The sequence below is a fragment of the Chiloscyllium plagiosum genome, unplaced genomic scaffold (assembly GCF_037043375.1).
Source record: "Chiloscyllium plagiosum isolate Xiang-an unplaced genomic scaffold, Cpla_swu_hap1 HiC_scaffold_2, whole genome shotgun sequence".
NCBI lineage: Eukaryota > Metazoa > Chordata > Chondrichthyes > Orectolobiformes > Hemiscylliidae > Chiloscyllium > Chiloscyllium plagiosum.
Genome location: NW_028270140.1, coordinates 156,004,491 through 156,025,350, shown reverse-complemented (window position 1 = coordinate 156,025,350; position 20,860 = coordinate 156,004,491). Strand labels below are relative to the sequence as shown.

Here is a 20,860-nt window from a genome sequence, read left to right as displayed (position 1 = left end):
CACCCGATGTGGCCTCCTCTATATTGGGGAGACAGGCCGCCTACTTGTGGAACGTTTCAGAGAACACCTCTGGGACACCCGGACCAACCAACCCAACTGCTCCGTGACCGAACATTTTAACTCCCCCTCCCACTCCGCCAAGGACATGCAGGTCCTTGGCCTCCTCCATCGCCAGACCCTGGCCACACAACACCTGGAGGGAGAGCGCCTCATCTTCCCCCTCCAGCCACAGGGGATGAATGTAGATTTCTCCAGCTTCCTCATTTCCCCTCCCCCCACCTTATCTCAGTCCCAGCCCTCAGACTCAGCACCGCCTTCTTGACCTGCAATCTTCTTCCCGACCTCTCCGCCCCCACCCCCACCCCCTCTCCGGCCTATCACCCTCACCTTAACCTCCTTCCACGTATCGCATTTTCAATGCCCCTCCCCCAAGTCCCTCCTCCCTACCTTTTATCTTAGCCTGCTGGACACACTTTCCTCATTCCTGAAGAAGGGCTTATGCCCGAAACGTCGATTCTCCTGTTCCCTGGATGCTGCCTGACCTGCTGCGCTTTTCCAGCAACACATTTTCAGCTCTGATCTCCAGCATCTGCAGACCTCACTTTCTCCTATTTTTTTTAATACCTGGATTTTCTGATGGGAAATTTTATGAATGTTGTTTGTTGTCTCTCCCTTTTTATTTGTTTGTTCTGTTTCTCTTTTAGTGACAATTCGGGGTGACATGAAGCCAGGGATGGGTGGAGTACTCATCCTGACTTGGTCTTTTTTCTGTTGACTTAAGGGTCATCTTGTTTTTTTTCTGCCCTAAGGCTGGGGCACGGTCCGGGTTTGAAGGAGCGGTCATCACCAACGGGGTGAAGTCGGGAATTTTAGGATTGGTAGGGGTAGTCGGCAAGGCAGCCCCCTCTCACCTGGGTAAAAACAAGGACTGCAGATGCTGGAAACCAGAGTCTAGATTAGAGTGGTGCTGGAAAAGCACAGCAAGTCAGGTAGCATCCTGCTCCTCAGATGCTGCCTGACCTGCTGTGCTTTTCCGGCACCACTCTAATCTAGCCCCCTCTCACCAATGTTATTTACGTTGGTAATAGAGCCGCAGGCAGAGGCCATTCGTCCGAACATCCACATAACCGCTCCAGAAGTGGAATTAAGGGCACCCAAAATTACACTGTATGCGGATGATGTCCTTCCGTTTTTATCAAACCCGATGACCTCCGTACCCCATTTGATATAATGTATCAGTTCATTGAGGGCTATTTCAGGACATAAGATTAACTTTACAAAATTAGAGGCTATGTCTTTGGGGAACCTTAAGGATGTGCCAGAAGTTGAAGGTGGCCCTAGGTTCCCTTTTAAGTGGTCACAGGCAGGATTCCAATACCTAGGCATTTTTATTACCCCAAAGTTTGATCTGTTATTTCAGACTAACTTTGCTCACTTGCTTGACAATATTAGGCAAGATCTCCAGACATGGGAGGCTCTTCTAATTTCATGGCAGGGCCGAATATCTCTCATTAAGATGAATGTTCTTCCTCATTTGCTTTATCCCATGTGTATGCTCCCTATAATGTTTCCCAGGTCAACGCTGCAGAAGCTTATGGGATGGTTTGGTTCCTTTGTCTGACATCATAGGCGGCCCCTCATCAAACTTACTAAATTGCAGTTGCCTCATGGAGGGGGAGGAGTTGATTTCCCAGACATCAGGAGGTATCAGTTGAGTTCCCTGCTGTCCTTTGTCTGTGATTGGTTAGGTATTATCCAAACTCAATATGGCTAGATATCGAGGCCTCTCAGGCAAAGTGCCCTCTTATTAACCTGTTGTTCGTGGATAAGACGAGGACAGTAATGGCCCACTGCCGGAACCCCATTGTCATTAGTACAGTCAAGGCATGGAGGGCGAGGCGTCAGAGTGAGGGTTGTTTATCCAAGACTTCACCACTTACACCCATAGTTGGCATGCCAGGGTTCCGACCAGGGATGATGGACTCAGGGTTCAAACTATGGGCAGCGAGAGGAGTTTCTAGTTTGGGAGACTTGTTTGAGGGGGAGGTTATGATGTCGTTTGAGCAACTGAGCTGCAAATACGGGTTGCCCAGCAGAGATCTTTTCCGTTTTTTTCAGGTTAGGGATTTCATCCAAAAGAAGACTACGCTTCTCACTAAGCTTATAAGCCTGATACAGAGAGGTTGTTGCTACGCTCCATAAGCACCCTTTCAGTTAGTGCCCTCTATCGTCTGCTGGGTGGCAGGGCCTAGCAGGATATTAACCGGTTATGTGAGGTCTGGGAGCAAGAGCTGGGAGTGGAGATCTCTTCTGAAACATGGGAGAACATATGGGAGAATACTTGAAAGGTCTCAATCTGTAATAGGACATGCGCTACGCAGTTAAAAGTTTTGCACAGGGCTCATCTGGCACCAGACCCTCTGGCGAAGTTTAAAAAAGGGGCACCTTCAGTGTGCCCCAAATGTAAAAAATTTTTGGTACTCTTACCCATTGCTTCTCGACATGCCACAGGCTCCGTGTTTATTGGTGTGCTGTGGCGGGAGAGATAGGGAGGGTATTGAGGACTGAAGTCAAAGTAGACCCGATATCTCTCCTCTTAGGTCGACCGAATTTACCATCTTTAGACAGGCATGGGAAGAAACTATTTAATATTCTTGCATACTGTGCACGGAAGAATATTCTGATGAATTGAGTGCCTGAGAACCCGTCGGGCTTATATGGAGCACATTCCCTTGGATGTTTTTACAAACATGATGCACCACACAACAGACCATTTTTATAAGACATGGCAGCCCTACTTGGGTTATTTGGATATAGATTTGTCAGTTATCCTAACTAGGGCATTTGTCTAACCAGGTTGGTTAGATTTGTCAAGCCCTGGGCCTTGGAGGGGGTTAAACTTTTAACTTATAGCTCAGTGAGCAATGCTTGCCAAGTCAGGAGGTCGTGTGTTCCTGTTCCACTCCAGAGACTCAAGTACATAATCTTGTCTGGAGAGTGCACTGAAGGTGTGCTGCACTGTTGGAGGAGCTGTGCTGTGACTGAACTGATACACCTGGGGCTCCATTTGACCCTTCAGTCCGCTGCAAAAGATTCCATGGCACTATTTTGAAAAGTGCCTATGAGATCTGCCTTGTTTTCTGGCTAATATTTATCCCTGAGTCCATATCACAAAATCAGATATGCAAGAGCTACAGATGAGAGATGAAAACAGAAACTGTTAGGAAGACTCAGCAGATCAGACAGCATCTGTGAAGGGGAAAACAGAGCTAATATTTCAGGTCAGTGACCTCCCTCTGACCTGGTTCAGATGAAAATTTACTGAAATGTTAGCTATGTTTCTGTCTGTGTAAACACCCCTGAATATGCTATTTCCAGCATTTTCCGTACGAAAGTAGATATTTGTGGTGGTTGGTGATATGGAAGTAACCTTCCTCAGGTCCTACTTTATAACGATAGCTACTCTTTCAAAGTACTTTGTTGACTGCAAATTACTTTGGAATGTTTTGAGATCATAAAATTGCTACAGTCATGTTGTGCTGGTTTTCTGCTCAGTCCATAAACATAAATTATGCTCAGTCCAATCCCAATTCCCTTTCCCATTCACCTTGCCAATAAGTGATACTGCAGATCCTTATCCAACTCCCTTTTCGAAAACCACAACTACGTCTTCCTCCATCACAACCGCAGACAGTGAATTCCAGATCCCAGCCAATCATCGAGTAAAGTAAATTTCATGGTTTTAGTTCTTTGACAATCGTGTTAAATATGTGACCTCTGATTTTCAACCCTTCCCCTTTGAGAACATTTCCTCTCTGCCAATTCTATCTGGACACCTCATCATTTTGAACACAGGCCTTTAAGAGAGATTTGTTCTGTGCTGTTTCTCTCAGAGAGCTGGTGCTGGAATGGTTGTTTCAGAAGCAGTGGATGAACAGCTTTAAGCTACCCGAGGGTTTTTCCTAAATTATACAAATGCACAGGTGGGTGGAATCAGGCTCTATCAGACCTCAGGCCTTAAGTTTTACTTTTAGTTAGCTGTTGAAGCTGATAGATACAGCTTTCTCTCTGCTGCAGCAAAAAGCTCGAGTTCTCTCTCTGTGGCTAATTTGTTTCTTTTGGTGTTCCTTCCGCCTGGACTGGAAGGGAGAGAGCACGTGAGGAAAAACTGTTTTGCTGAATGTGCCTTTGCCAAGAGTGTGTTTATGTGATGCTGCTATATTGGAACCGTTGATGATTAGAAGTTAAATTACATGTGTTTTTTTAAAGTATTTCCATAGAATATTTATTAAGTATTTCCATAAAGGATTTATTAAGTATTTCCAGTGAGTTAATATTATATTCATTTTTCTTTTTATGTTTGTATTTCAACTGTGTTGTTAGAATAAAGTGTGTTTTGCTTAAAGCCCAGTGATGGACCAATCAAATTATATCTAGAATGCAGCGCCTTACACTTGCCTTTAAATAAAATAAAAGTTAGGGTCAAGGCTATCTCCTTGATATATTTTGAGGGGGTTTGATCTGGCCCATAACAAAGGCTCTATATCAATGCAGGTTCTCCTGTCTTGTGAAGTGGGAGCATTGTCCACTGCGCCACTCCACTCTCGCTGAATGGCTAGAGCCTGATTCATTCCCTATTCCCCTCCTCCATGACCTGGTCCTCCCTTCGTCCCTCATCCCCAACCAGCCTTTCCCTCCCGCCTTCATTTGGGCCACCCAGCCTCCCCTATGTGTACTGGAGTTGAGCACTCACTGAACCCTCACCCCCCTGTGTGAACCCCTATGTATGATTCTGAGACCTGGCCCTTCAGGAAGGTCTCCAGTCTATCTTCTCAGCCAGCACTTAATTACTGAGCTGCCAACTCAGTCACTGAATTTAAAGAGTTGACCCTGGAGGGTGTAATCGTACCCTGTATAGTTACCCCATGAAATCTCTGGCATTGATAAATCTTGCCTAGATTATCCTCAGGCGTGTCACCTCAAGGGCCTATGTCCTGTTTATAATTTAACCTTTGAAATCCCAAGTGTTAATTTGGTGGCTCTGAGTGATTCTCCTCTGGATGGAGGGGTGGGGAGGGGGTCCACGTGTCTAGCCAGTGAGTTCCGCTGGTATGGAGTTGGTGTCTGCTGCTGAGATTCTGGACTAACTCTGCTGTTGTCTTCTCTCAGGTTCTGATGATCCTTAAGGAGGTTTTCCAGGCGGTGCAGGCAGCGGAGATGGCTGTGCGTCTGAACCCCCAGTGGTGGGAAGCCTTGCAGACACTGGGCCGGGCTCAGCTTAACCTCGGGGAGATAGCCATGGTGAGCCCCTGTCTTCACATAGAGGGAGGGGGTGTCCGCGCTGGTGCTCCACCCAGACAGTTCACTTTCCCTGTTGGACTGAGAGGCAGTGCGAGGAGTTGGGTAAATGAGACCAGACAGTACTTGCGATGTTTAAGATTGGGTTTGAAAGGAGTTAACTCCTCAGTCATCACCCATATCCCAGTTTGACACTGGGATTCTGAATTAAACCAAAAGATCTGACACAATGGGTGGCACAGTGGCTCAGTGGTTAGCACTGCTGCCTCACAGTGCCAGGGACCCAGGTTCAATTCCAGCCTGTCTGTGTGGAGTTTGCACATTCTCCCCGTGTCTGCGTGGGTTTCCTCTGGGTGCTCCGGTTTCCTCCCACAGTCCAAAGATGTGCAGTTTAAGTGAATTGGCCGTGCTAAATTGCCCATAGTGTTCAGGGATGTGTAGGCTAGTTGCAATAGGCAGGGGAAATGTAAGGCAGGGAAATGGGTCTGGACAGGTTACTCCTCGGGGCGTCAGTGTGGACTTGCTGAGCCAAAGGACCTATCTCCATACTGTAGGGAATCTGATCAATCTCTTAAGCAATCTCTTGCTCCTCCTGACAGGGGCAATACACAGGCCTGAGCTCACCCCTCACAGGTAAGACAAAAGACATGCCTCACAAAGTCAGTCTCACTGTCAGAGAGTTATTTTTGAAATGCATTTTGAAATGCAGGAATCAGATCAGCCAACAGGCACACCACAAGGTCCTGCAAGCAGTAACTCAGTAATGGTTAGATAATCTGTTTATTAGTAATGTTGGCCTGGGTAACAATTAGTCAGGGCACAAGGGAGAAGTCCTCTTACTGTCCTTGGCATACAGCCATAGTACATTTTACATTAGGGTAGATGGGTGTCTGCAAATCCCAGTCCAATAACTAACCGGAAAGAATTTTACCCACACAAGTTTCAAATTAAAGCAGTTTTTTTCCATATCTCAACTTGTTGCTGTCATTATCTAGGCAGTAGACACATTGAGCCAAGATATATCAGAGAGGTGGAGCTTGGAGAAAAATATGATTGGCAATTCATAATGAGAACTGCAGGCCGACAGGAGAGTTGAAAATCAGATAAACTGCGAATCTGTGAGATATACACAGCATGGTGTTAGAAACAGAGTAAATGTCCCTCAACTCTTTAAAACAGAAAGTAAATGTCCCTTGAAATTGTCTCAATCAGACACACCAAGGATAGGGGCAGCACGGAGCCAGATACAGAGTAAACATCCCTTAACTCTTTTAAACAAAGTAATGTTCCCGCAACACCATCCCCATCAAACACCCCCTGGGACGGAGAAAGGGTGGGTTCAATAAAGAGTAAAGCTGTCTCTAATCTGTTCCCCATCAAACACTCCCAGGACAGAAACAGCACAGGGTTAGATACAGAGTAAAACTCCCTTTACACTGTCCCCATCAAATACTCCCAGGACAGGGACAACATGGGGTTAGATACAGAGTAAAGCTCCTTCTACACTGTCCCCCATCAAACACTCCCAGGACAGGGACAGCACGTGGTTAGATACAGAGTAAAGCTCTATCTACACTGTCCCTATCAAACACTCCCAGGACAGTAACAGCACGGGGTTAGATACAGAGTAAAGCTCTATCTACACTGTCCCTATCAAACACTCCCAGGACAGGGACTGCACGGGGTTAGATACAGAGTAAAGCTCTATCTACACTGTCCCTATCAAACACTCCCAGGACAGGGACTGCACGGGGTTAGATACAGAGTAAAGCTCACTCTACACTGTCCCCATCAAACACTCCCAGGACAAGGACCGTGTTGGGTTTAGGTACGGAGGAAAGCTCCCTCTACACTGTCCCCATCAAACACCCCCAGGACAGGGACAGCACGGGTTAGATGCAGAGTAAAGCTCCCTCTACACTGTCCCCCCATCAAACACTCCCAGGACAGGGACAGCATGGGGTTAGATACAGAGTAAAGCTCCCTCTACACTGTCCCCCTAATAAACACTCCCAGGACAGAAACAGCACAGGGTTAGATACAGAGTAAAGCTCTCTCTACACTGTCCCCCATCAAACACTCCCAGGACAGAAACAGCACGGGGTTAGATACAGAGTAAAGCTCTCTCTACACTGTCCCCATCAAACACTCCCAGGACATGGACAGCATGGGGTTAGGTACAGAGGAAAGTTCCCTCTACACTGTCCCCAGCAAATACTCACAGGAGAGGGACTGCACGGGGTTAGATACAGAGTAAAGCTCCCTCTACACTGTCACTCATCAAACACCCCCAGCACAGGGACAGCACGTGGTTAGATACAGAGTAAAGTCCCCTCTACACTGTCCCCCATCAAATACTCCCAGCACAGGGTTAGATACAGAGTGAAGGAACAGCAAGTCAAAAACACAAAGATAGTTCTGAGACCATTCAGTGGAGATGACAAAACAAGAATGTGAATAGGTTATGTGAGTGAGCAACAATCTGGGAAATGGAATATAATGTGGCAAAATGTGTAGTTGTTCATGTGGGCCGGGAGAATATAAAAACAAGAATATTACATAAACATAGAATGACTGCAGAATTGCAGGACACAGAGGAATTTGTCTTCCTACTGCATAGAATCATAATATTGTACAGTGCAGAACAGGCCCTTTGGCTGATCGAGTCTGCACTGACAACAAATGATTTTAAATCTACACTTGTCCCACTTTCCAGCACTTGACGCATTGCCTTGAATGTCCTGATGAAGGGCTTTTGCCTGAAACGTCGATTTTCCTGCTCCTCCGATGCTGCCTGACCTGCTGTGTTTTTCCAGCACCACTCTAATATAGACCATTGCTTTGAATGTTATGACTTTTCAAGTGCTCATCCAAGTGCTTTTTCAAGGTTGTGAGTTTTCCCACCTTCACTGCCCTGGCATAAATCACAAAGTTCGTCTGCTGGTGTGGCAAAGGATTAATAAGATTTATTAAAGGATGCTATCCTTTATTATGAGAGGAATCGAACATAAAAGTAAAGATGTTACACTTCAGTTATATAGAGCTTTGGTGCAAGCACATCTCAAATACGGCCTCACGGTTTTGATCTCCTTACTGAAGGAAGAATAGAATTGCATTTGAGGTGGTTCCAAGGAGGTTTACTGGATTGGTAGCTGAAACACGTAGGTTGGTTTATGAGGCAGGATTGGACAGGCTGGGCCTGTTTTCACTGGAGGTTAGAGAGTGAGGTGTGCCTTGGTTGAAATGAACAAGATTCTGAATGCTCTTGATGTGGGCAGAAAGTTTCCTCTTCTGGGGCAGTCTAGAACCAAGGAACATTGTTTAAAATTAGGGGATCGCTCTTTCACAACAGAGATGAGGGGGCTTTTTCCCTCCGAGTGTTGTGTAACCTGTCTTTCTGAGATGCAATACAATTGTTTGTCAGTTATTTATTTTAATGAACAACAATTACTTAAGGGATTATAATATATTAAAGAGAGTAATGTAAACACAAGGGTTTTAGACAGTTATGTAAACTGTCTGAATATTATCATGCTTGTTGCTAGGCGATGTGTTAGATATACAAGTGTTTATTTTAACATCCAGAATTAATGTTCTGGATAGAATGAGGGAATGAATGACAGTTCAGATATCAACAAAGGGAAGGCAACACAGGGACAAAGGATCAGAAGAATACCATTCAGCCAATCCAGATGAACATAATTGTAGACAATTAAGTACTTCAATGGCTTTTATACCTCCAACTCCCAATAGCCTTTATGCCATTAATGATCGGAAATCTATCCATATCTGCCTTAAACATACTCAAAGACAGAGCCTCCAGATCATCTCCAGCCCTACATACCTGAGACTCAGATCACTACTGTCCCCGTGTACCAGAGACTCAGATCCCCACCGTCCCTATGTACCCAAGACACAGATCCCCACCCTCCCCATATACACAAGTCCAAGTCATCACCGTGCTGTTTACCCGAATCCCGGGTCATCACCGTCCACATGTACCTGAGTTCGGAGTCATTACTGTCCCGTGTACCCAGGTCACTGTCCTGTGTACCCGAGTCCTGGGTCATCACAGTCCCCATGTACCCGAGTTCCAGGTCACCACTGTCCCGTGTACCTGAGTCCCAGATCATCACTGTCCCGAGTAACCGAGTTCCGGGTCATCGCTGTCCCGTGTAACCGAGTCCCAGATCATCACTGTCCCGTGTAACTGAGTTCCGGGTCATCACTGACCCTTGTACCCGAGTTACAGGTCATCACCGTCCCGTGTACCTGAGTCCCAGATCATCACTGTCCCGTGTAACCGAGTTCTGGGTCATCACTGACCCGTGTATCCGAGTCCCAGATCATCACTGTCCCGTGTATCCGAGTCCCAGATCATCACTGTCCCGTGTAACCGAGTTCCGGGTCATCGCTGTCCCGCGTAACCGAGTTCCGGGTCATCGCTGTCCCGTGTACCCGAGTCCCAGGTCATCACTGTCCTGTGTACCCAAATCACAGGTCATCACTGTCCCGTGTAACTGAGTCCCAGATCATCACTGTCCCCTGTACCCGAGTCACAGGTCATCACCGTCCCGTGTACCCGAATCCCAGGTCATCACCGTCCTGTGTACCTGAGTCCCAGATCATCACCGTCCCATGTACCCGAATCCCAGGTCATCACTGTCCTGTGTACCTGAGTCCCAGATCATCACCGTCCCGTGTACACGAATCCCAGGTCATCACTGTCCTGTGTACCTGAGTCCCAGATCATCACCGTCCCGTGTACCCGAATCCCAGGTCATCACTGTCCCGTGTACCTGAGTCCCAGGTCATCACCGTCCCATGTACCCGAATCCCAGGTCATCACCGTCCCGTGTACCCGAATCCCAGGTCATCACCGTCCCGTGTACCCGAATCCCAGGTCATCGCTGTCCTGTGTACCCGAGTCCCAGGTCATCACCGTCCCATGTACCCGAATCCCAGGTCATCACCGTCCCGTGTACCCGAGTCCCAGGTCATCACCGTCCCATGCACCCGAATCCCAGGTCATCACCGTCCCGTGTACCCGAGTCCCAGGTCATCACCGTCCCGTGTACCCGAGTCCCAGGTCATCACCGTCCCGTGTACCCGAGTCCCAGGTCATCACCGTCCCATGTACCCGAATCCCAGGTCATCACCGTCCCATGTACCCGAATCCCAGGTCATCACCGTCCCGTGTACCCGAATCCCAGATCATCACCGTCCCGTGTACCCGAATCCCAGGTCATCACCGTCCCGTGTACCCGAGTCCCAGGTCATCACCGTCCCATGTACCCGAATCCCAGGTCATCACCGTCCCGTGTACCCGAATCCCAGATCAACACCGTCCCGTTTACCCGAATCCCAGGTCATCACTGTCCTGTGTACCTGAGTCCCAGATCATCACCGTCCCATGTACCCGAATCCCAGGTCATCACCGTCCCATGTACCCGAATCCCAGGTCATCACTGTCTCGTGTACCCGAGTCCCAGGTCATCACCGTTCCATGTACCTGAATCCCCGGTCATCACTGTCTCGTGTACCCGAGTCACAGGTCATCACCGTCCCTTGAACCCCTGAATTGAATGTGCATGGAATATCACAGTCTCTGACAATGCTGGCTCCCTGGAATTGGTTACTCAAGAAGTGCATTTTATCATCCAAACTCTTCCCATTGCTCCCATTGTAACCAATCCAAATGGGCCAAACTCTTCCCATTGCTCCCATTGTAACCAATCCAAATGGACCAAAGTCTTCCCATTGCTCCCATTGTAACCAATCCAAATGGACCAAACTCTTCCCATTGCTCCCATTGTAACCAATCCAAATGGACCCAAACTCTTCCCATTGCTCCCATTGTAACCAATCCAAATGGACCAAACTCTTCCCATTGCTCCCATTGTAACTAATCCAAATGGACCAAACTCTTCCCATTGCTCCCATTGTAACCAATCCAAATGGGCCAAACTCTTCCCATTGCTCCCATTGTAACCAATCCAAATGGACCCAAACTCTTCCCATTGCTCCCATTGTAAACAATCCAAATGGACCAAACTCTTCCCATTGCTCCCATTGTAACCAATCCAAATGGGCCAAACTCTTCCCATTCACTCTGACTATGCATAAACCCAATGGAGTTAACCTTTTTTGTGTTTCATTCCAATTGTACACAATCCCAAATGACCCACAGTCTTTCCAGTTTAGTCCGGTTATCTACAAATCCAATGGACCCAAACCTCTTCCTTTTCATTCCCATGGGAACCAATCCTAAAGGCTGAAAACTCAGTCCCTTCGATCTGACAAGCCATGATAAGCAGCAGGGATCTGTATTTTCTGTCTGATGTGATTTTTGTCTGTGTGACTTAGTGGTTAATGCAGCCTGTGTCAGTTACGGGAACATGAACAATGACTGTGCTGCTGATGCACGACTTGACTGATTGGGTTGAGACACATGTAGTTGGTTAGCTGTGCTTTGGACACTGCAGCCAACAGCATCAGCTCCTTTATTTTCATTTGCAGTGTCGAACACAGGCCAACAGCTGGCACATATAAACATAGGGTGTAGCTACCTCTACCCTTCTACATGAAAACGAGCAACAGTGCTGACCTTTAATACTCATGCTCATTAGAGTGTTCACTGAGTTCTTGGATCATGGTCACTGTGGAAATTCAGTCTGTAATTGGTTTGAGGCTGAAAGAAATGGCCATTCTCTTAATTTTCCTTTGACGGGACAGATTTAAAGATGGTGGACGAGCGAAGCACACCGATAGGTAGGCATTAAAGCTCCCTCTACTCTTTTAAACTGAAAACAAAGCTCTCGCTACATTGACCCCATCAAACACTCTCAGAACAGGTACAGCACGGCGTTAGATACAGAGTAAAGCTTCCTCTACACTGTCCCCATCAAACACTCCCCAGACAGAGCCAGCAGGGGGTTAGATACAGAGAAAGCTCCCTCTACATTGTCCCCATCAAACACTCCCCGGACAGAGCCAGCAGGGGGTTAGATACAGAGAAAGCTCCCTCTACACTGACCCCCACCAAACACTCCCAGGACAGAGACAGCACGGGGTTAGATACAGAGAAAGCTCTCTCTACACTGTCCCCCACCAAACACTCCCAGGACAGAGACAGCATGGAGTTAGATACAGAGAAAGCTCTCTCTACACTGTCCCCCACCAAACACTCCCAGGACAGAGACAGCATGGAGTTAGATACAGAGAAAGCTCTCTCGACACTGTCCCCCACCAAACACTCCCAGGACAGAGACAGCATGGAGTTAGATACAGAGAAAGCTCTCTCGACACTGTCCCCCACCAAACACTCCTAGTACAGGGACAGCATGGAGTTAGATACAGAGAAAGCTCTCTCGACACTGTCCCCCACCAAACACTCCCAGGACAGAGACAGCATGGAGTTAGATACAGAGAAAGCTCTCTCGACACTGTCCCCCACCAAACACTCCCAGGACAGAGACAGCATGGAGTTAGATACAGAGAAAGCTCTCTCGACACTGTCCCCCACCAAACACTCCCAGGACAGGGACAGCATGAGCTTAGGGGAAAGCTGACTTTATGCTGTCACCAGGACAGGTCCAGCATGTGTTTCTGTACAGAGGAAGACGCTATCTACACTATCTACACTATCCCCATTAAAAAGAAAATCCCTGCTGCATTTATTACAGTTTCCATATCCCATACCATTTTTCCTGTGCCCTCTCTCAAGATGGTGTTTTGTTCTCTTTGTAATGTGTGCTTTGGATTGTCTGTTTAAACTCATCTTCCATATGTACCCCGACAGGAATGAGAGAGAGAGAGAATGTAACCATTCTCTCTGTTTGAACTAGTTTGAACCTTTGTCTTTATACTGAAAGATGCAGATCTAGCTGCCTGCGTCAATCTGTTCGGTGCGTCTGCTTTATATTCATTGCAATGTTGTTAATCTTACTGTGCTTCAAGGTGATGACGATAAGGCCCAGAGCTAGGCAGTCAGTTTAATCTGAAGGAATTATGAGAATCCACAGTGGAAATAAATACATTGCAGTTTCCCTCCTTTGCTTTCCTGGAGCATGTTTGCTGCTGAATCACCGGCCATCGGGATTAGCAAGCTGTCCTTGTTCTTTCATCACCCGGGTGTGCGGATATGGTGTCTTCGTAGTAATGGCTGTACTTTAGTAACCCTGGGGTCCAGGCTGATGCTTGGGGTCACAGGGTCAAATTGTAATCAATTCCATTAATAGGATCTGGAATGTTTAAGAAGCGATGTAAAGGAGAATCTTTTTACCCAGAAGATGTTGGGTATCTCGAACTCACTCCCTGAACGTGTGACAGAGACAGGAACCAGCACAAGATTTAAGAAGTACTTAGATAATCACTTGGAGCACCGTAGCACACAAGGCTACAGGCCAAGTGCTGGACAGTGGAACTGGAGTAGTTAGGTGTTTGATGATCAGCACAGACACAACTGACAGTAGAGCTTCTTTCTGTGCTGTAGCACACTCTGTCTCTGAGAAATACAATGTGCCTTGAAGCTGTGACTAACAGGACAAAACGCAAAACAGTAAGGCAGAGATGTTTTGAGCACTGAAGTGAGCGCATAGTGAGTGAGCACGTAGAGAGCAAGCAAGAAGCCCTGAGATATAGCCTGGATAAATCCATTTGTTGGTTACCTCTCCCTTCACTCACTCAGGGGATGTGGGTGTTGCTGAGTAGTTATTGTCCATCTCTAGTTGCTCTTAAGAAGGCTGTGGTGAACTGCCTTGTTGAACCACTACAGTCCATGTGCTGTAGGTAGACCCATGATTCTCCTAGGGAGAGAATTCTAAGACTTTGACCCAGCAACACTGAGGGAAGGGAGATAGATTTCCAAATGTCTGAGAGAGGAATATGAGGTGTTGTCTTGTATCTGCTGCCTTTGTCCTTCTGGATGGAAGTGGTCATGGGTTTGGAAGCTGCTGTCTAAGAAGTCTTGGTGAATTTCTGCAGTGCATTTTATAGATGGTGGACACTGCTGTGACTGAGCGTTGTTGGTGGAGGGAGCAGATGTTTGTGGATGTGGTGCCAATCAAGTGGGCTGCTTTGTCCTGGATGGTGTCAAGCTTCTTGAGTGTTGTTGGAGGTGCCCCCATCCAGGCAAGTACTTGAACCTTGAAGGTGGTGGACTGGCTTTTGAGAGTCAGGTGGTGAGCTACATGCTGCAGTATGCCTAGCCTCTGACCTGCTCTTGTAGCCACTGTGCTTACATGGCTAGTCCATTTCAGCATCTGGTCAATAGTAGCCCCCTGGATGATGATGAGGAATTCGGTGATGGTGACATCATTAAATGTCAAGGGCTAATGGTTAGATTTTCTCTGGTTCAAGATGGTCATTGCCTGGCATGGATGTTGCCAGTTGTCAGCCCATGCCTAGATATTGTCCAGGTCATACTGCATTTAGTCATGGACTGCCTCAGTATCTGAGGAGTTGCGAATGGTGCTGAACATTGTGCAATCATTGGCGAACATCCCCCACCTCTGACCTTGTGATGAAGGGAAGGTCATTGATGAAGCAGCTGAAGATAGTTGGGCCTTGGACACTACCCTGAGGAACTCCTGCAGAGATGGGCCTGGAGCTGAGATGACTGATCTCAAACAACCACAACCATCTTCCTCTGTGCCAGGTATGACTCCAACCAGCAGAGAATTTTCTGACTGAAAGATCAAAAGGTACTGATGGGCTCAAGTGCCACACTGAAATGCAGCACTGTACCGTAGGTGGAGATGTGTTCTGAGGGTGTGGTGAGACTTCTGCATGTCCAATGCCAATGACAATTGGACACAGGCTACAAATGGAGCATGCTGTGAGATTTGGTGACTGCTGACCAAGGAGGCCAGCTAGAGTCCCAACCTTCATGTTGGAAATGTTAGTGGCTGGGCAAATGTAAAACTGCACATCATGGAGGCGAGATTAGTTAATGATGGCACGGTTGCACAGTGGTTAGCACTGCTGCCTCACAGCGCCAGAGACCCGGTATCAATTCCCGCCTCAGGTGACTGACTGTGTGGAGTTTGCATATTCTCCCCGTGTCTGCGTGGGTTTCCTCCGGGTGCTCCGGTTTCCTCCCACAGTCCAAAGATGTGCAGGGTCAGGTGAATTGGCTGCGCTAAATTGCCCGTAGTGTTATGTGAAGGGGTAAACGTAGGGGAATGGCTCTGGGTGGGTTGCGCTTCGGCGGGTCGGTGTGGACTTGTTGGGCCGAAGGGCCTGTTTCCACACTCTAAGTAATCTAATCTAATCTAATCTAATGCATTCAAGTAGGTGCAAATAGACCATTTATGAGTAGAAATTAGAAATTATTCACCATTCAATAGCGCAATTCCCATCTCATCATTAGCTGGAGATTTGGATATTTTCTTCCTGATTTTAAGGATCTTATTTCTGCTGAGCTGATCTTATTTTCCTAACTGAGTTGCCAAGGCCCATGTTGTTGAGAGGCAGGGAAGATTCATCTCTGAAAGCTTTCCCACCACTCTGTTCAACCAGACTGGCCTGTCAAAGGTGCGTGTATCTTTACACCTGTTTCTTGAATAAAGGTGTAACATTTCCAATTCCCCAGTCCTCTGGTGTGACCCCAGATCCTCTCAGGAAGATTTGAAGATTATGACTATTGCCTTCACAATTTCCACACTCTTTGCTCAGCAGCCTTCAGTAGTCTGCTATGTAATTCAGGAGACAGTGAGGTTTGCAGATGCTGAAGATCAGAGATGAGAGTGTGTTCCTGGAAAAGCACAGCAAGTCAGGCAGTCTGTGAGGAGTAGGAGAATCGACATTTTGATGAAGGGCTGATGCCTGAAATGTCGATTTTCCTGCTCCTTGGATGCTGCCTGAACTGCTGTGCTTTTCCAGGAACACACTCTCAACTCTGATCTGTAACTCAACCAATCCTGGTTACTTGATCACCTTTACACAGGCCTTTCTACAGACTTTGGTTTATCAATTTTTAAACAAGCAAATGTGTAAAGTTCCTCCTTTTTCACTGTGGCTTGTACAGCATCTTTCTTGGTCAAGACAAATACAGAGTGGTCCTTTGGAACTTACACAAGAAGCTCAGTCTGGTTCAGCCTGCTTGATTAGTACCTCATCCACCTATTTATTCATCCACTCCCTCCCCCACCAATGCTCAGTAGCCGCAGATGTGTACCACCTACAAAATGCACTGCAGTAATACACCAAACACCCTCAGCCAGCACCTTCCAAGTCAGTCAGTTATGTCTAGCAACGGATACTTGGGAACAGCACCTTCTGCAAGTTTCCTCCAAGGTGCCCCTGACTTGGAAATATGTCCCCATTACTTCACTGGGTCAGTATGCTGGAATTAACTTGCTTACAGCATTCAGGGTGTCCCTCACTCCAATGACTACAGTGCTTCAAAACATTAGCTCACTCACCACTACCTTCTCCAGCACCATTAGGGATGGGCAATAGTTGTAGGCCAAACCAGTAATGCCGACATCCCTTGAGAGAATGAAAACATCCTCAGGCGTGCCCCCTGCCTCGTTGCTTAAATCCATTTTTGGACCGAGATTGATGGCACTCCTGCTTTTACGGGAACAGGCTGGAGTATCGTCAATTCCCTGCATCGTGCCATGCTTATTTTGGGTACATTGAGCCAACAATGTAAATGTTCAGAAGCAACTACAAGTAGGGAGGGTGTGTCCAGGTCATCTGTGGTGTGTAACAAGACTGGAAGAGATGTAAGGGAACTGCCATTAACATCCCTGCCAGGAGCAACTTCAACCTAAATGGAAATGATTGTGCTGGCACAGCTGTGCATTTGGAAAGTAAAATGGGTTCCGTGTGAAAGCAAATCTGAACCAGCTGGCTGATCTAAGGAAGGAAGGAGTAGAATACCAGAGGGAAGGAGTTGAGTTTCAGATGTACAAAGCCCTGGTTAGACCACAACACATGCACACAGTCACTGAACTTCACTCCTTAGGAAGGTGGTAACCAGACCTTAATTAGTTAAAAATCACACACCACCAGGTTATAGTCCAACAGGTATATTTGGAAGCACACTAGCTTTCGGAGCGACGCTCCTTCATCAAGTAGCTGTGGAGCAGGATCATAAGACACAGAATTGACCGATGGGCCAAATGGCCTAATTCTGTCTCTATGGCCTATATTGAATTTGACAGTTTACATATACGAAAATCATTCTTAGACCTCAAGGATTAAATTATCAAGAAACTACATGTTAAGATGGATTGTTTTTCGCTATATTAAATGGAAATGATGGGGCAGTGAGAGAAAAACTGTTTCTGCTGGTTAGGGTGTTATGGATTGAGTTGAAATTGATTAAGGCTCCCATTACATCCACCCCCTAGTCCTGAAGAAGGGTTACACCAAATATGTTGACTTCTCCACCTCCTGATGGTGCCTGGCTCACTGTGTTCTTCCAGCCTCCTGCTTGTCTACCTTGACTGGTTAGAGCCAGACCTTGCAGAGAGAAAACTAGGAAACATTTCTGCACACAGTTGGTGAAATCTTCTCTGCAAGCAACAGTTGGTAGTTTTAATGTTAAAAGGTATATTTTCTCACCCAGAAGGCATGAGGTGATATAGGGCAAAGGTGGGGATTTGTTTTAAGGAATTAGTTAACAGATCACCCAGGCCATCATTCATTGGTGTAACAATCTCGAGGAGGTAGATAGCCTTGCATTATTCCATAAGACCATAAAATGTAGGAACAGAAGTAGGCCATTCAGTCCATCGATTCTATTCTGCCAATCGATGAGATCGTGGCTGATCTGATAATCCCGACTTCCAGTTTCCTGCCTTTTTCCCATAATCCTTGATTCCCTTGCTAATTAAGCATCTGTCTATCTCAGCCTTGAATATACTTAATGAACCAGCGCCGAAAGCCCTGTGTGGTAAAGATTCACTCCTGTCTGAGAGAAGAAATTTCTGCTCATCTCTATCTTAGCTGGGTGACCCCTTATTCTCCCAAACTCTCCCGTAAGGAGAAATTACCTTTCCAATTAAACCCTGAATCTTGTATGTGTTGATAAGGTCACCTCTCATTCTTGTACGTTCCAAAGAGTGCAAGCTCAATCTACTCAACCTGCCCTCATACGACAATCCCCACAATACCTGCAATCAGCCATGTGAACTTTCTCTGGACTGCATCCAAGAAAGACTTTTGCGATGTTTAAAATTAAAACTCATGACGTGTTTGTCTCATTGTGTGAGTGTTTGTCTTGTGCATTGTCAGTTCAGTCGCATGGACAATTAGAAAATCAAAATCAAAGCAGAGGTTAGCAGTGCAGATTAGTGATGAGTCTGATTGTTACCAGAAAAGGTAAGGAAGGGATAGGATATGTGACCTCACATTGGACCAAAGAATTGTACAAGAGTAGGGAACTTAGATAATGGAACAAACCTAAAGACTTTGTGTCTGGATGCACAAAGCATTTGGAATAAACTGAATGAGTTAACAGCGCAAATAGAGACAAACTGGTACAAGATTACGGAGACATGTTTACAGGGAGACCAGGTTTGAGAATTTAATATCCAAGGGCACTTTAGTGTTTGGGAAGGATAGGTTAAAAAACAAAAAAGAGGCAGTGTAGCTTTAATTGTAAAGGAAGAGACCAGCGCTGCAGTGAGAACTGGTATAGGCACGATGTGGGATCAGTCTGAGTAGGAATTAGAAATAACAAAGGAAAGAAGTAATCTCTAGACCCTCAAAAAGTAGTTCCCCAGTGGGGCACAGTATAAACTGGGAAATACTGGGAACTTGTAAGAAAGGTACTGCAGTAATTATGGGTGATTTTAATATGCATACAGACTGTGTTAATCAAATCAGCAAAGATAAGACTCGAGGAAGAGTTCATTGAATGTATTAGAAATTGTTTCTTGGGGAAATTTCTAGATTAGATTCCTTACAGGGTGGAAACAGGCCCTTCAGCCCAACAAGTCCACACTGACCCTCCAAAGAGCAACCCACCCAGACTCATTCCCCTACACCTAACACTACGGGCAATTTAGCATGGCCAATTCACCTCACCTGCCCATCTTTGGACTGTGGGAGGAAACCGGAGCACCCGGAGAAAACCCACGCAGACACAGGGAGAACGTGCAAACTCCACACAGGCAGTCACCCGAGGCGGGAATTGAACCGGGGTCTCTGGCGCTGTGAGGCAGCAGTGCTAACCACTGTGCCACCGTGCCACCCTAATGGGAGAAGGGGAAAAAATAAAATAAGCAAATTTTCTGAAATATGTTCCAGAACCAGGCCAATAGAGAGCAGACTATTCTGGATTGGGGATTGTGTAATGGGGTGGGATTAATGATCTCATAGTTTAGGATTCTCCAGGAAAGAGTGATCGCAGCACGCTGGAATTTCAAATTCAGTTGGAGGGTAAGCAGCTCAAGTCCCACAGTAACGATCTGTAATTAAACACAGTAATTACATAGAGTAAGGACAGATTGGCCCAACTGGGCAGGAGAACTAAAAGACTGGACTGTTGTTGAACTGTGATCGATGCTGAAGGAGATCCTCAAGTGCTCCAAGCTAAAACATATTCCAAAAGGAGGAAAGAATGTAAGAGTGGAAAAATCATCCATGGATAAGCAAGGAAGGTAAAAATAATAGGAATATACGAGCTAAAGCATACCAGATTACAAAGACTCAGTGGCAAGGTTGAAGATTGGGAAATGTTTTAAAGATCAGGAAAGGATTACAAAAACATATATAGAAACAGCAATGGTAAATAATGAAAGAAAACTAGTGCAAAATATGAAAACCTGAGTCACTAAATCAATATTTTGTGTGGGTTTTCATGGTGTAGGGCACTAGTCCCCCCCCAATAGTAATAGCTAACACAGAGGTTATAGAATTAGAATTAGGCTTCATTACCACATGTACTCAAGTACAGGAGTACAGTGAAAAGTTTACAATGTCAGTCCACACAGCATTATCTTAGATACAAAATAGAGAAATAAAGACAAAAGTTACATACAAAAGAGAGGACCTTTGAACAATCATCATTGCGAAAGGGAAAAGTTACAGAGCAAACTATTGGGATGGAAAGCAGGTAGGTCTCCAAAGGGAATGAAGGAAGTGGCTGCAGAGAAAGTGGATCCTTTGTTTATAATATTCCAAAATTCCCTGAATGTGAACGCTTCCAGTGGATTGGAAGAATGCTAATATAATGCGATCGTTCAAGAAGAGGGGGTGGCACAAAGTGGGAAACTGCAGCCCAGTTAGTTTAACATGATTCATTGGGAAATTGTTAGAATCCATTAGGAAGGAAGTAATAACAGGACATTTGGAAAGCCACAATGCAATCCATCAGAGTCAGCTTTGGTGTATGAAGGGTAAATCACGTTTGACTAATTTGATAGAGGTCTTTGAATAAATAACAAACCAAGTGACTAATGGGGATCCTGTACATGTAGTTTATCTGGATTTACAGAAGGCATTCAATAAGGTGTCACACAAAAGTCTAATACAGAACGTAAGATCATATGGGGGTTAGGATTAATTAATTTGTTTGTGCAGAGGGTTAGATAACTAACAGAAA

At 46.1% G+C, this 20,860-nt stretch overlaps 1 protein-coding gene across 1 annotated transcript in view; it reads left to right on the top strand.

Moving 5' to 3' along the window:
• Window positions 1-20,860, top strand: part of ttc33 (tetratricopeptide repeat domain 33) — a 167,612-nt gene that overhangs the window by 143,679 nt on the left and 3,073 nt on the right. The window contains exon 4 of the mRNA XM_087975177.1: window positions 5,170-5,301. Coding sequence (XP_087831303.1) covers window positions 5,170-5,301 — 132 coding nt within the window. The remainder of the gene's footprint in view (window positions 1-5,169; window positions 5,302-20,860) is intronic.